At 41.4% G+C, this 16321-nt stretch overlaps 2 protein-coding genes across 2 annotated transcripts; both read right to left on the bottom strand.

The window, feature by feature from the left end:
- Positions 1–5612: 5612 nt before the first annotated feature.
- LOC132860234 (odorant receptor 131-2-like) lies at positions 5613–6581 on the bottom strand. Its single transcript, XM_060891358.1, has one exon. The coding sequence runs from the start codon at positions 6579–6581 to the stop codon at positions 5613–5615; it is 969 nt and encodes a 322-aa protein (XP_060747341.1).
- A 7047-nt stretch (positions 6582–13628) lies between these two features.
- LOC132860200 (odorant receptor 131-2-like) lies at positions 13629–14820 on the bottom strand. Its single transcript, XM_060891319.1, has one exon. It carries the CDS (start codon positions 14818–14820, stop codon positions 13858–13860), a length of 963 nt encoding a protein of 320 aa, XP_060747302.1. The 3' UTR covers positions 13629–13857.
- Positions 14821–16321: the final 1501 nt, after the last annotated feature.

Genomic DNA, 16321 nt, shown 5'->3' with positions numbered 1-16321 from the left:
TGATGCCATGTGTACTGATGGACACCCTTATGCTTGAACATGGTGTTCGTTATGGACAAACTGTGACTAGCACAGAAGTCCAATAACAGAACACCACTCGGGTTCAGGTCGGGGGGGCCGTTCCTCCCAATCACGCCCAGAGACGCCAAGAAGGTTGGGTACTCTACACTGCCATTTGGCCCGTAAGCACAAGACCTCTCCCCGACCCGAAGGCGCAGGGAAACGACTCTCTCACTGGGGTGAACTCCAACACATGGCTGCTGAGCTGGGGGGCTATGAGCAAGCCCACAACAGCCCGCCGCCTCTCACCGCGGGCAACTCCAGAGTAGTAGAGAGCCCAGCCTCTCTTGAGGCGTCGGGTTCCAGAGCCCAAGCTGTGCGTGGAGGCTAGCCCAACTATATCTAGTCGGTATCTCTCAACCTCCCGCACCAGCTCAGGCTTCTTCCCCCAGCGAGGTGACGTTCCATGTCCCTAGAGCCAGATTCCGTGTCCGGGAATTGGGTCACCGAGGATCCTGCCTTTGACTGCCACTCAATCCACATTGCATCAGCCCCTTACGGTTTCTCCTGCAGGTGGTGGGCCCACAGGAGATCAGCCCCACGTCGCTCCTTTGGGCTGAGCCCGGCCGGGCCCCGTGGGGTAAGACCCGGCCACCAGGCGCTCGCATGCGAGCCCCAACCACGGGCCCGGCTCCAGGGTGGGGCCCCGGTTGCGCCATACCGGGTGACATCACGGACCTTGTTTTAACTTTCTTCATAAAGGGTTTTGAACCGCTCTTTGTCTGGCCTGTCAACTAGGACCTGTTTGCCTTGGCAGACCCTACCAGGGGCAGAAAGCCCCAGACAACATAGCTCCTAGGATCATTCAGGCACGCAAACCCCTCCACCACAATAAGGTGGCGGTTCAAGGAGGGGCCAGACAAAGAGACAAAGAGCGGTTCAAAACCCCTTATGAAGAAAGTTAGGCATACGCTAAGACTGTAATTTATATAAAATTACATCAAGGGGAGGAGGTACAACAGCTAACTACCTGGTGTAGAGCCAACAACCTGTTTCTGAATGTTGATAAAACTAAAGAGATGGTTGTTGACTTCAGAAGAGCACAGAGCGACCACTCTCCGCTGAACATAGATGGATCATCTGTAGAACTCGTCAAGAGCACCAAATTTCTTGGTGTTCATCTAGCATAGAACTTCACCTGGTCACTCAACCCCAGCTCCATTACCAAGAAAGCCTAGCAGCATCTCTACTTCTTACAAAGTAGTGTTAATTTCGTCACCTATTTTTAATTTAGTCTTAGTCTTGTGCCAAATGTCCTTGTTAGTTTTAGTCATATTTAGTCATTCACATATCTTTTTTTGTTAGTCAAGTTTTAGTCGACTAAAAGTCTCATCATTTTGGTCTAGTTTTAGTCAAAAGAAAACTCAAGGTATCTTAGTCAAGTTTTAGTCGACTAAAAGTCTTTTAATTTTAGTCTAGTTTTAGTCAAAAAATTGTAGTCTTTTTTTTAAAATAACACAGTATTATTGAGATTATTACTGATAAACATTTCAGTAAAAAAAAGTGTTTCACATATCTCAAACATTGGTTAAATGTCATAATTACCTGACAAAATACACTTGTTGAATGATTTTTGTTGAATGCAAATGTTAAACGTGTCTGGTTTTCAATTTCTGATTTAGGAGACACATTCACAAATGATTAACCTGTTCTAACCTGAATGTGTGGGTGGTTAGCCTTTAGATGTCATTTAAGGTTGGTGGTGTTTTTCCCCGAAATTCTTTGTCCGCAGTGTTTCCCGTCAGTTATGATGACACATTCTGACTTTTTGTCAGTATCATTGTGCTTAAAATGCGACCAAATATCAAGCCTCTTCCTTCAACCTAGCATGTCGTCGTCGCTCGTCACTCGTGTTCGCTTTGGGTGTTGTGTGTTCAGCAGTTTCGTGTTGCAGCCACATGCGTACGAGACCTGTAACTTGAGCAACAGCGCAAAGCCGCGAACTCATTCTGAATATTTTAAAGGCGTAACAGCTGATGAAAAAGCAGAGACAATTGTAGATGAAAATGAAGAGAGATTTTATCTTAGTTTTTATTTTATACAAAACATTTTCGCCTCGTCTTTTTTCGTCAACAATAATGCATGTTAATTTAGTCTTAGTCAGCGTTTTTGGACAGTGGTGCAGTCTTGTCATCGCCTCGTCTTAGTCATGAAAAAAAAAGGCTGTTGACGAACATATTTCGTCTCGTCTAGTCTGACGAAATTAACACTATTACAAAGGCAAAGAAAGGCAAATCTCCCTCCCCCCGTCCTGACTACTTTTTACAGAGGGAGCATTCTGATCAGCTGCATCACTGTCTGGTTTGGGAACTGCACCATCTCGGATCACAAAACCCTGCAGCGAGTGAGGACAGCTGAGAAGATCATTGGAGTCTCTCTTCTCTCTATTATGGACATTTACACCACACGCTGCATCCGCAAAGCCAACAGCCTTGTGGATGACCCCACACACCCCTCACACACCCTCTTCACCCTCCTGCCATCTATAAAAAAGGTAACGAAGCATTCGGGCCCTCACAACCAGACTGCGTAACATTTTCTTCCCACAAGCCATCAGACTCCTTAATAACTGGAACTGAACTGTTCTGAGTACATCATACACACGCACATCACCTGTATGGACTGCACAGACATACAACAAATACACACACTTCCAATATACATCCATCAACCTGTTTAGATGCTGTTTACATCCATCAACCTGTTTACATGCTGTTTTTGCACACTTTTTTGGCTCTTTGCACACACTAACATTTCAGTCGTTTGCTGGTTTGCACAATTCTTTACATTATCTCAGGGACCTGCTGCTATGAAACTGTGTTCATTATAGTATTACTGCATGCAATATTGTTAAACATATAGTATTTACACTGGTCGGTGCTGTTTCTGTTTAATGTCTTTTGTGTAGTGTCTTTTTTTGTATTTTTTGTATCGTCTTGTAATTTTTTTGTTTGCACTGTCTTTTGTTCTGCACTGTCTTAGTCTATCTTGTTTGTCTTGTCCTGCACTGTTTGCACCAGGTTGTACAGTTTCACTTTATGTGGCTAAAACGTACTAAGACCCTAGCCCTTTCTTTGTTTTATGTGGCACCATGGTCCTGGAGAAACGTTGTCTCATTTCACTGTGTACTGCAACAGCTATACAGTGATCCCTCGTTTATCGTGGTTAATGGGGACCGGAACCCCTCGCGATAGGTGAAAATCCGTATATGTGTGTGTGGGTACCAGAATGTTTAAAATATGTATATTTATACTTTATATACAGTATATATTTTACTCAAATCTATTTAATTATAAAACCTTAATATTATACATTCACTCACTCACATATATTTTGCTTAAATCTTTTTAATTATAAAACCTTAATATTATACATTCACTCACTCACATATTCATTCATTCATTCATCTTCTACCGCTTATCCGAACTACCTCGGGTCACGGGGAGCCTGTGCCTCAGGCGTCATCGGGCATCAAGGCAGGATACACCCTGGACCCATCGCAGGGCTCACTCACATATATTTTACTTAAATCTATTTAACTATAAAATCTTAATATTATACATTCACTCTCTCTCATAGGATACATATTATGGTGTTCTACACTCACTAATGACAGTAGTACATCATGATATCATTTTCACAATTCTCTTATTACGCGGAGTTACCACACGTTTCGCTTTTTTATTGAAGCTTATTGCAGCAGTTTTGCGGATGTTATCTTCGTCTTTTTTGATGTAGCGCACTGTCGAGTCATTCACTCCATAATGGCGTGCCAGCGCGGCATAACTTCTGCCCTGTTTTAACATATCTAAAAGTTTAACCTTTTCAATTATGGTCATAATCTTCCTCTTCCTCTTGGGCTCACTAGTGGAATCTTTTGCAAGCGCACGGCGCTTAGAAGGCATTGTAAGGGCTTAACGAAAACACCATACGCGAGACACAGTTGACAGCGTGAACGAGAGTGGCGAGATACAGTACAACAAGGGAAGAAGCTGGGAGAGGATGCTATGATGCTCAGCCAATCAGCTCAGATCTCGCGCCGGGAGCCAATCACGTGCCTTGTGTGGGTGCCCGTGGGTATGTACAAAGCCTCTGAGAGAGTTTCTCTCTTTGTCTGGCATCCTGGGAAACCGTTGTTATTTTTATTTTTCGATGAATATTCTTTAAAAAATCACTTATGCACTGAGGCCACGAAACCTGAACCGCGAAACTTGAACCACGAAGTGGCAAGGGATTACTGTATATGGTTGAAATGACAATAAAAGCTTCTTGACTTGACATTTTGACTGCAAGAGAATGTTTCCCCAGATCATCAGCATCAGTTTTTCATGAGTGTCTGTAACTTAGCCAACAGTTTTACAGCCTGTTCACTGAAAACACCTGCTCAGAACAAGTAGTCTAGGCCAGTGTTCTCAAACTTGGGGCCCTGAGATGTTGCTAGGGGCCCCCGGTTCACTGAAAACACCTGCTCAGAACATGTAGTCTAGGCCAGTGGTTCTCAAACTTGGGGCCCTGAGATGCTGCCAGGGTGCCCTGGTTCACTGACAACACCTGCTCAGAACAAGTAGTCTAGGCCAGTAGTTCTTAAACTGGGGGCCCTGAGATGGTGCCAGGGGGCCCCGGCTTTATGTCATTTTATAAAATAATGAATTTATCATAAATTCTATGTAATTAAATCTCAGAAAAATAAGGCTACTAGCCAACAGCACTACATTGTATAATTTAATATGTTTTGTTTAATTCAAATATTAAGTTTTGGAATGTTTTATATCATAAATTTTCTTTTGGGGGCAAGTAATAAGTTTGAGAATCATTGGTCTAGGCCTAGTCATATTTTCGTTATCACTCGATGACTGACATTTAGTCACATTAAACATCTCTCTCCAAATAGGCTTAATAATTTTATTAGCACTAAATAAATCAAAGTGTATTGCATTGTTGATGTTATTGGTCATTTTTAAAATCATGTCATATTTGATATCCTGGCCATGGATACATTAATCATTGCATCTGCCTTTCAAAGATGTCAACTAAAAGGCAACTAAGCATTCTCTCATTCGTCATGAGAGGAAAGCCCCCTAAAAAGTTTTTTTAATGTATCTTGGACATTTTTTCTTACTGCTGTCACTTCTGATTCACTCATTATGGAGAAACCCATGTTGCTTTATGACAAAGGCCATTAAAAAAACTATATACATATATTGAATTGGGTTCTGATTAAAACAGACAAAAAGTCAGGGTGGTAAATACTAAGGATATTAAGCTTTAGTTTGTTAATACAGAAAAATTACAGAACTTTTTATATTGATCCAATTTCAATATTTAACACAATGCTAAATTCTATTAGTAAAGTCACATACATCAGAATACTGTACAATAGTTAACTCTATCCAGCAGTGCTCAAGAATCACAAGCTCAAGCTTTTGTCATATTCCTCATCAATACCATGAATTGAACATCATAGAAAACATGTAGCTTAATCTTAAATATGCTGTGCCTATGACACTAAACACATTTATGAATCCCTAAGCATCTGAAATAAAGGTCTAAATTCAGTGTACATTGACAGTGGACCTGCGTTTGCCTCTTGCACAGCAAAAATAGTAGATAAATAAAGGTCTTACAGCATCATCCCTCAGTCCATAGATGAGTGGGCTTAAGCAGCGTGGCAAGATCAGCACAAACAAATAGTTTAGATAACGCAGATCTGCAAAAAGACTGCTGCTGGTGCTGGTCATTGCTGCAGCTCGCTCTATGGAGCTATAAAGAAATGAAGTAAGGCACAGGCCCAGCTGAATGATGTGCAGCAGCACAGTCTTGTGAGCTTTTACAGCAGAGGCTTTATTCGTGGAAATGGACCTGGCTGTGATCAAAATTGTAATATAAGTGAAAAGGATGATCACAGACACTGACACAAAGAAGAATATGTTGAGGCCCTGTTGAAGATTTACTTGCCATTGCTTTATGAAGAGTTTTTCTCTTGTGCAAAATATTTGCGATGAAAAAACTGTAGGATCAGTCAATAATACATAAAGCAAGTCAATTATGAAGTGCATCATACTCATATACCAAATAATTCCAATAGCAATATAAGTTCTTTTCTGAGTGGCTATTTCAGCATGTCTTAGAGGAAAGTTTATAGCCACATAACGCTCTAGTGACATCACAGCCAGGATTAAAGGTGCGTTATAGAAAGTTGTGCCTGAAACAAAAACTAAAACAGTACAAGCAGCCATGACTAACTTGAGAGAGGCCAGAACTAAAATATACAACAAAGAGGAAAAAATGAGATGTATCAAGTCATTGAAAAGCATGTGGTTAAACAGAATGTAGCGTGGTGTCACTTTAAAAACAGGCTTACTCCAAATAGTATAGACCATGATAGCATTTAAATAGATGAAGAACAGAGACATTAATATTGAAAATATGACTTTTGATATTTTGCCTTCAGTCATTGCAAGCAGGAATATTTGCTGATATATAAGCAAATCCTTAACTGTGCTATCATTAGAAACTGACATTATATGATATAATAAAATAAATAAAATATAATACACAACATTTACAGAAAGTATTAACTGTACTTATCTCTATACAATTCACCAGCACTTTCTCACAGATCAGATTTTTCAATTTTGTAAATTGTTTGCACTAATCTGGTGCAGAATCCAATTTCATATGTGAGACTTATGTGAGTCCAGATCTGAAGAGTAATGCTAATGTGAACTGTTGTTTATAATAGACACCATTCGAGTCCCAGGGAGAGATGATGACATATGTCTGTGTTTCAATAGTAGAACAGAGAGAGAGAGAGAGTTCATGTGGTGAAATAAACTTGTGCAATGTCAATGAAAGATATCTATAAATATTTAATCACAAAGGTCACAGCATTCAAGGGTCAGCTTTCCCTAGGCCCTAGAGAATACCTTATGTTGGCTAAATTAAAGATGTTACACTGTAGAGAAGGGTATGTCACATTCAGCCTGCTCACTCGGGTGTGAATCTTGACTGTGGCACTTCCGGGTTAATACCATTTTATACTACACCACACTATTTAAGCACGCTGACTGCGGACACTCTTTGCCAGATTGTCTCATCATGATATCGTTGCTACCGCTCGTGCATGCCGTTTCCTACCTAAGTTTCAACTATCGTTTTTACGGATTACTGTGTTGAATTCGGCTGGGCATGTTGCAAATCGTGGATTTCCCTTTTTTTTGTTCTTTTCTGATCTTTTGGGACTATCCATTTTTGCGTTTGTCTGCCAGAGACCTTTTTTGTATTTCAACGTTTTTCATTTCCGGATATCAGCCCTATTTTCGGATATCTTGGTTGGATTAATTTTTTTTTTGTTTTTTGCTTCTGTGGACTAAAAGACCTTGTTGGGTTATTCATTTGTTTTCATGGAGATTTTTACTGTTTCCTGAACTTGCTCTTCTTGATTTTTCTGTCAGGTCTGTTTTTTGTTTGTGGATTCCTGTAATCATATTATCTTGTTGGAGAGCATTTTGTTTGGCCTGTTATTTCTGTTTAGCCCTGTGACTCTTTGTTTCTGTGTTGGATTATCCCTGTTATTATTACCAAACATTCCCCGTATTAAACCTATTTGATTGGAAGTCATATGCGTTCTGCATTTTTGGGTCCACCCCCCCTGCACCCTGACAGTACAATCTGGCCAACTATGGACCCAGCAGAAGCACCAGACTTGCCCACCATTCTCTCGAACCTATCGCAATTTTCTGCAGCCCATGAGAAGCAGTTACAGGATCTCACCAAAGTCACCCATGAACTCATTCGGCGTGTCGGCTCTCTCTCCAGTCCTGCTGCCTCAGCCCCCACACTGTTCGAAACTCCTCTAGTCCTGCCCCCGGTCTGAGAGCCACATCTGCTACCCCAGAACGCTTCAGTGGTGAAGCAGGATTGTGCCGAGCCTTTCTCATGCAATGTGTGGTCATCTTTAAGCTCCAACCCTCCTCTTTTCCCTCTGAGCACTCCAGAGTGGCCTACATTATCTCCCTCCTGTCTGGCAAGGCAAAGTTGTGGGCCACTGCCGAATGGGAACAGCAGTCACCCATCTGCTCCTCAGTTGAAGCTCTCTCCTCCGAACTACGGAAGGTTTTTGACACCACACACCCGCAGCAAGATGCGGCCCGGACACTGTTTGAGACTGTACAGGGAAGCTGTTCGGTGGCTGATAGTGGATGGAACCCTACAGCCCTCTATGACACCTTCTATCGGGGTCTCTCTCCTGAGCTTAAGGACGAACTCGCTGCTCGGGAGCTACCCCATGGATTGGATGATCTCATCTCTCGGGCTACTCGAGTCGACCTAAGGATACGGGAGCGAAGGGCTGAGAGAACTCCTCAACGTGTCTGGAGCACTACCCCTCGTCCCAGCTTTTCTCCTCTGCCACCATCCCCACAACCCTCATTCTCTGGAGAGAATGGAGATCGGTCGGTGGCACATTCCAGCCAGTGAGAAGGAGCGACGCATGGTCAACGGACTATGCCTATACTGTGGGCAGGCTGGGCACATGGCCTTCTCTTGCCCGGCAAAAGGTCGGGCTCGCCATTGAGCAAGGGAGCAGTGGTGAGCCGACAGCATTCAGTCCTTTCCAAGCCTCTTCTCAAGCTTCGGATCACGATTGACAGCCAGACTCAAGACTTGTCGGCCTTTTTGGTTTCAGGAGCTGACACAATTCATGGACCGTGAACTGGTACATCAACTGGGCATCGAGACTGAACGTTTGCCATCTGCACTTGTCACCCAGCCCTAAATGGTCATATCCTCCATCAGGCCACTCATTGCACCAAGCTCCAAGTCACCATGTCTTCATTTATGTCTTCAGCCTTTGAACTGCTCCAGGGGGCCACTATCTTTTCCCAACTCAATCTCCGGAACGCCTATCATCTGGTGCGCATCAGGGAGGGGGATGAGTGGAAGACTGCTTTTAACACTCCCACGGGTCACTATGAATACCTGGTCATGCCGTTCGGCCTCAATAATGCCCTGGCGGTGTTCCAGGCACTGGTAAACGACGTGCTGCAGGAAATGCTGAAACAGTACATCTTTGTTTATCTTGATGATATACTCATCTTTTCCCGCTCTCAGGAGGAACATCAAGTGCATGTTCGGACCATGCTGCAACGCTCGCTGAAGAATCATTTGTTTGTGAAGACTGAGAAATGTGAGTTTCATGTCACCCAGACCACCTACCTGGGGTTTGTTCTTTCAGTAGGCAGCATCCAGATGGATCCGGTTTGTATTACGGCAGTCAAAGATTGGCCGCGTCCTAGGTCGCACAAGGAGCTTCAAAGGTTCTTAGGGTCTGCCAACTTTTACCGGCAGTTTATACAGAGCTTTAGTGCAGTAGCCACCCCCTTCATCGGCTCACCTCCACTCTTCAGACCTTCACCTAGATCTCGGAGGCCAAGCTGGCTTTTAATAGGCTCAAGGAGCTCTTCACCTCTGCCCCCATATTGACTCTACCTGATCCAGCCCTCCAGATTATCGTTGAAGTGGATGCATTTAATCAGGGAGTAGGAGCCGTTCTCTCTCAGATGTCATCCAAGGACAATCGGGTACACCCTTGTGCCTTCTTCTCTCGCCGTCTCACCCCGGCAGAATGGAACTATGCCATTGGGGAGCGGGAGCTTCTGGCTGTGAAACTCGCCCTTGAGGAGTGGCGTCACTGGTTGGAGGGGGCGAATCAACCTTTCATAGTTTGGACCGACCACTGCAATTTGGAATATTTCAGAATGGCCAAACGCCTCAACGCATGCCAAGCTCGCTGGGGTCTCTTCTTCGGCCGTTTTAACTTTACCCTGTCTTATCGCCCAGGATCCAAGAACGGTAAACATGCTACACTTTCAGGCTTACACTCCCCAGAAGAGGAAGATTGCAGCACCGAAAATGTTCTTCCGAAAATGTGACCGTCCGAATTCTTCAACTGGACATCGAGAGGAGGGTCTGTCAGGCCACATCTGGGCAAGCCACTCCCAGCAATTGTCCTGCAAACAGACTTTTCATTCCCAATAGTCTATGCTCCCAGGTTCTCCAGGGGTCTCATTGCTCACCTTTGTTTTGTCACCCCGGTGTGTCCCACACCTTGGCGACCATTCAACAGCGTTTCTGGTGGCCCACCCTCCGCGGGACATCTGCCAGTTTCTGGGGGCATGCACCGCCTGTACTCAACATAAGAGCTCTCATACTCCATCAGCTGGGTTTCTTCATCCTCTTCCTGTCCCTCAAAGACCGTGGTCTCACATCGCCGTGGATTTTATTGCTGGATTACCTCCCTTAGCTGGCCAGACCACCATCCTCTCTGTAATGGATCGGTTCTCTAAGATGGTGCACTTTATATCATTGCCTAAGCTCCCTACTGCCAAGGAGACTGCTCTGCTCCTCCTCCAGCACATCTTTTGACTGCATGGCTTGCCTAGGAACATAGTCTCTGATCAAGGACCCCAGTTGACATTAGAATTTTGGCGAGAGTTTTGTCGGCTACTGGGAGCCTCAGTCAGCCTGTCATCTGGATTCCACCCCCATACCAATGATCAGCGCTGTAATCAAGATTTGGAGGCAGGTCTTCGCATCTTACGTGCTGAGCAACCTGAGTCCTGGTCTGCCAAGTTGGTATGGGTAGAGTACGCCCACAATTCCTTGCCCTCCACTTCTTAAGTCCTCACAGAACTATACCCGGTGGGCTAACAGCAACCGGCGTCCGGCACCTAAGTACCGTGTCCACCAAAGAGTATGGCTATGCACCAAGGACCTTCCTATCAAGGGGTCTTGCCGCAAGCTCACACCTCGCTTTGTTGGACCATTTCCCATCTCCAGGATACTCAACCCAGTAGCTGTACCTCTTAAGCTTCCTAGGAGCTTACGTACACATCCCACCTTCCATGTGTCTCACCTCAAGCCCGTTCAGGCCTGTTCTTTGGTAAAAGTAAAGATATTTCAGAATAGGAGTAGTTGCAGATTTAAATATGTATAAATAGAAAAAGTTTTAATAAAGTTCAAGCAAATGAACTAAGCCATTATTTCCTTCTGAAGAAAACTCTACATTGTCTATAAGAACAAAAATCTGTTATAAATGTATATTCAGTACGCATGTATACTACTTGTTTTAGGATTTTACGTTTTTCCCTAAATTTAAACATGAATCTGCATTACAACATTAGTGCAAGGCATTTGTAAGACACCCAATAGACCTTTTTCTACACTCAAATGGATAAATCAGAGAGTCATATCGCACTCATTTAGAATTTAACTAATTTAACTGAGAATTAGAGTAAGTGCACATAATAAAAAGTTAACAATATGGAAAAAACATTAACCTCACCTAATGTCACGTGACCCCTGCTCGGTGCTGCCACTGCGGCTCGTGCTGAGTTGAACAGGCACGCGTCACTTTATAACTATAGGGTCATAGGCCATCAGTCCAGCACACTGTGTGGTGTATCAGTCCTGTCAGATGAACTCATACTGCACCTTCCATGCATGATTGGTGTTGAGAGCATGAGAGCATTTAGATTCTGGTTCTTTTCAGTGGTTTTTTTTAATGTATCTTGGACATTTTTTTCTTGCTGCTGTCACTTCTGGTTCACTCATTATGGAGAAACCCATTTTGCTTTTTGACAAAGGCCATTAAAAAAAAAAACTGTATACATATATTGAATTGGGGTTCTGATTAAAACAGACAAAATGCCAGGGTGGTAAATACTGAGGATATTAAGCTTTAGTTTGTTAATACAGAAAAATTACTGACCTTTTTTATATTGATCCAATTTCAGTATTTAACAGAGTGCTAAATTCTATTAGTAAAGTCACATACATCAGAATACAATAGTTAACTCTATCCAGCATTGCTCAAGAATCACAAGCTCAAGGTTTTGTCATGTTCCTCATCAATACCATGAATTGAACATCATAGAAAACATGTAACTAAATCTTAAAAATGTTATGCCTGCAAGACTGCTCTTGCATTTTTCTAGGAAAAGTGTACATTATATATGAACACAACGCCTCTGTCTTACTCTTCTCTTCAGAAAAATATTTTAAATACAAAAAATCTTTTGCATAAAACTACATGATCTCAGTCTTCATATGCACATGACCATCTCCCAAAGAGCACAGTGTTAATCAGCAAAAGCAGGAGTGCCACAGTTAACACTTTCTAATAGATTTCACTCATATTTGATGCAAAATAAATGCATTTGTATAAATAAAAAATCCCAGTAATCATCATTTAAGTGTACTGAGTCATTAAATCTTTCAGGAGTTGGAAGGTTTATTGTAAATTTATATCTAGTAAACTCATACAATATATCCTTGTATGACTTTATTTTAAATGAGCACAAACATGAAAACATTTTTTAAGAGGAAAATTGGCTATAAGAGCTGAACACAATATCTACACATGTTTCTTTAAGTTGGAATTTTCTGTATTCTCTACTAAACATGAAACACTACTATATTATACAGTTTAGTTTATTGTGTATGATCCAGGGGCGTAGCCATCATTTAAAAAGTGGGGGGACGAAATGTCTAGTGTTATCTGTTTTTTTTCTTCAGTTAACCCTTGTGTAAATGACAGGTTTTATTTTTAATCATGATTTTTTTAATCATGCTTTATATGATTTATATGATTTTTATGATTATATATGATTATAAAACAGAAAGAAAGAAAGAAATAGAACATCTTGCCACTCTGACAGTACCCTTAAAAGGACATATTTGTACCTTATTTACATTTTTTACATTACCCATCATCCTTTGCACCCCGTCATCCACCATGTTTGTTTCCCGTCTTCACCTGTCTGTTCACCCGGACTCTATTTATACTCATCACCACTGTCTTCACTCATTGTCGGTTATCGTCTTTACTACGTTGTATGTATGTGTGATTTACCTGCTCCTTATTATTAAAATGACATCTTTAATGTCACTATTCGTCGTCCTCGTCTCTGTCGTGTACATACAGTGACACATACTTGATATTATGTAGAATTGGCAGAGTTAAACATGCTGTAAAATCTCAGTTCAACATTATCTTTATTCATATTTGAAGGGTTTTGATAACACACTTGTTAAAACAAAAGACGTTATAAAAGAGTTTATATAACGATTGTCAAAGCAGCTATTTTTCCTTATAATCCTTTAAATTAAAACTTGCTAATTATTCGACAAGAGCAACAGGCAGAGTTACTAAACATTTTGCAACACAATTTTGACACCATATGCCAACTTACACTGCTTGACATTTTTATAAAAAAGGAGTGAAGCGTTTTTTGCCGTTTTTTACTACAGTAGTGATGATGACGTGACAAGTGAGTGACTGATTGCCGTGATTGTCATGTACTGTATAGACTGTACTGTATCTTAAACTTTCTTGTCTCTTTGAATTTTAAATCACTCTGCATTTATATACATTGCTCCATTAAAACCTCAACATGTGGTGAACACAACTCTCCACTAAAAAAGTGAGGGGGACGAATTTACTTTTTATAAAAAGTGCGGGGGACATGTCCCCCGCGTAATCTACGCCCCTGGTATGATCCTTTCAACAGTACATAGTCAGAGTATTTGCAATAAGGTCTTCCAGGCCGTGTTTGGCTTTGGAGTGAAACACACGGATAACTGTTTTCAGTTGTATTTAACAGAGTATTTAAATGAGGTAGTAATGTAACTGTTCATAACAATTCACACTATATTTTTGTCATGAGTTTCTACAACAGAATATATGACACTAAACAGGTTTAAGAATCCCTAAGCATCTGAAATAAAGGTCTAAATTCAGTGTACATTGACAGTAGACCTGCGTTTGCCTGTGGCACAGCGAAAGTAGTAGATGAATAAGGGTCTTATAGAATCGTCTCTAAGTCCATAGATGAGTGGGCTTAAGCAGCGTGGCAAGATCAGAACAAATAAATAGCTTAGATAACGTACATCTACATATAGGCTGGTGCTGCTCGTTGCTGCAGCTCGCTCTATAATGCTAAATAGAAAAGAGGTGAGGCACAGGCCCAGCTGAATGATGTGCAGCAGCACGGTCTTGTGAGCTTTTGCAGCAGAGTCTTTATTGGAGGCAATGGACCTGGCTGTAATCAAAATTCTAATATAAGTGAAAAGGATGATCACAGACACTGACACAAAGTAGAACATATTAACCCCCTGAAAAGCATCTACTTGCCATTGCTTTATGAAGAGCCTTTCTCTTGTGCAAAATATTTGTAATGAAAAAACTTTAGGATCAGTTAATAATATATAAAGCAAGTCAATTATAAATTGTATCATACTCATACACCAAATAATTCCAATGGCAATATAAGTTTTTTTCTGAGTGGCTATTTTAGCATGTCTTAGAGGAAAGTTTATAGCCACATAACGCTCTAATGACATCAGAGCCAGGTTTAAAGGTGCATTACGGAAAGTTGTGCTAGAAACAAAAACTAAAAAAGCACAAGCAGCCATGACTAACTTGAGATAGGCGAGGCCTAAAATATACAACAAAGACGTAACAAAGAGCTGAATCGAGTCATTAAAAAGCATGTGGTTAAACAGAATGTAGCGTGGTGTCTCTTTAAAAACAGGCTTACTCCAAAGAGTATAGACCATGATAGCATTCAAATAGATAAAGAACAGAGACATTAAAATTGCAAAACAGACTTTTGATACTAATCCTTCAGACAGAACAATCTGGAAAATTTGCTGAGGTATAAGCCAAACTTCAACTATGCTATCATTAGAAACTGACATACTATGCTACAGAAGGGAACATAAAATATTTACAGATATCACGTAATGCAATAAAGGATGAGTCTCTAAAAAAGCACAACCTCTTCCTCGCAGATCAGATTAGAGATTCAGTAACAAAGAGAAGACAAATTGCATGCTTGCACTAATCTGTTATATCTGGTATAAAACCACACATTGAAATGGGACTCCAGCTCCAAAAAATAAAACTGACCCTGAGATGACATATATAATAAGCACCAGAGAGAGATGATGACACGTGTCTGGGCGTAAATAATAGAACTCATGAGTTTATGCATTGCTGTGATGTCACTCGGTTTCACTGCATGCATGAATAAAACACTATTTATTAAATGAAAATGAAGATCTGCATCAAGTATGCTCTTGCCAACGATTACTGCAGCACCCTCAATAATGCTAAAAAGAAAATAGGTGAAGGACAGGCCCAGCTGAATGAAGTGCAGTGGCATGGTCTTGTGGGGCTTTGTTGAGTCTTTAATGGAGGAAATGGACCTGGCTGTGATAAAAATTCTTATATAAGAATTATATATAAAAATTTAATTTTATATAAAATTAATTTTTATAAGAGAGAAGGATGATCATAAATAGTGACACAAAATAAAATATATAAAACATCTACAGTATAGTGCCTTGCAAAAGTATTCATACCCACTGAATTTTTTCACATTTTGACACATTACAAGCACAAACAAAAATGTATTTTATTAGGATTTTATGTGATAGACCAACACAAAGTGGCACATAATTGTGAAATGGAAGGAAAATGATAAATGGTATCCAAATTTCTTTTACAAATAAATATCTGAAAAGTGTGACGTGCATTTGTATTCAGCCCCACTGAGTCAATACTTTGTAGAACCAGCTTTTACTGCAATTACAGCTGCAAGTCTTTTGGTGTATGTCTCTACCAGCTTTGCACATCTAGAGTGAAATTTTTGCCCATTCTTCTTTGCAAAATAGCTCAAGCTCAGTCAGATTGGATGGCGAGCGTCTGTGAACAGCGATTTTCATGTCTCGCCACAGATTCTCAATTGGATTTAGGTCTGGACTTTGAATGGGCCATTCTAACACATGAATATGCTTTGATCTAAACCACTCCATTGTAGCTCTGCCTGTATGTTTAGGGTCATTGTCTTGCTGGAAGGTGAACCTCTGCCCCAGTCTTAAGTCTTTTGCAGACTCTAACAGGTTTTCATCTAAGATTGCCCTGTGTTTGGCTCCATCCATCTTCCCATCAACTCTGACCAGCTTCCCTGTCCCTGCTGAAGAAAAGCATCCCCACAACATAATGCTGCCACCACCATATTTCACGGCGGGGATGGTGTGTTCAGGGTGATGTGGAGTGTTAGGTTTCTGCCACACATAACCTTTTGAATTTTGGCCAAAAAGTTACATTTTGGTCTCATCTGACCAGAGCACCTTCTTCCACATGCTTCTTTCAACAATGGCTTTCTTCTTGCCACTCTTCCATAAAGACCAGGGG

The sequence above is a fragment of the Tachysurus vachellii genome, chromosome 17 (assembly GCF_030014155.1).
Source record: "Tachysurus vachellii isolate PV-2020 chromosome 17, HZAU_Pvac_v1, whole genome shotgun sequence".
NCBI classification, from domain to species: Eukaryota; Metazoa; Chordata; class Actinopteri; order Siluriformes; family Bagridae; genus Tachysurus; species Tachysurus vachellii.
The sequence above is the reverse complement of the archived record's forward strand: the minus strand, read 5'-3'. Positions and strand labels throughout refer to the sequence as shown.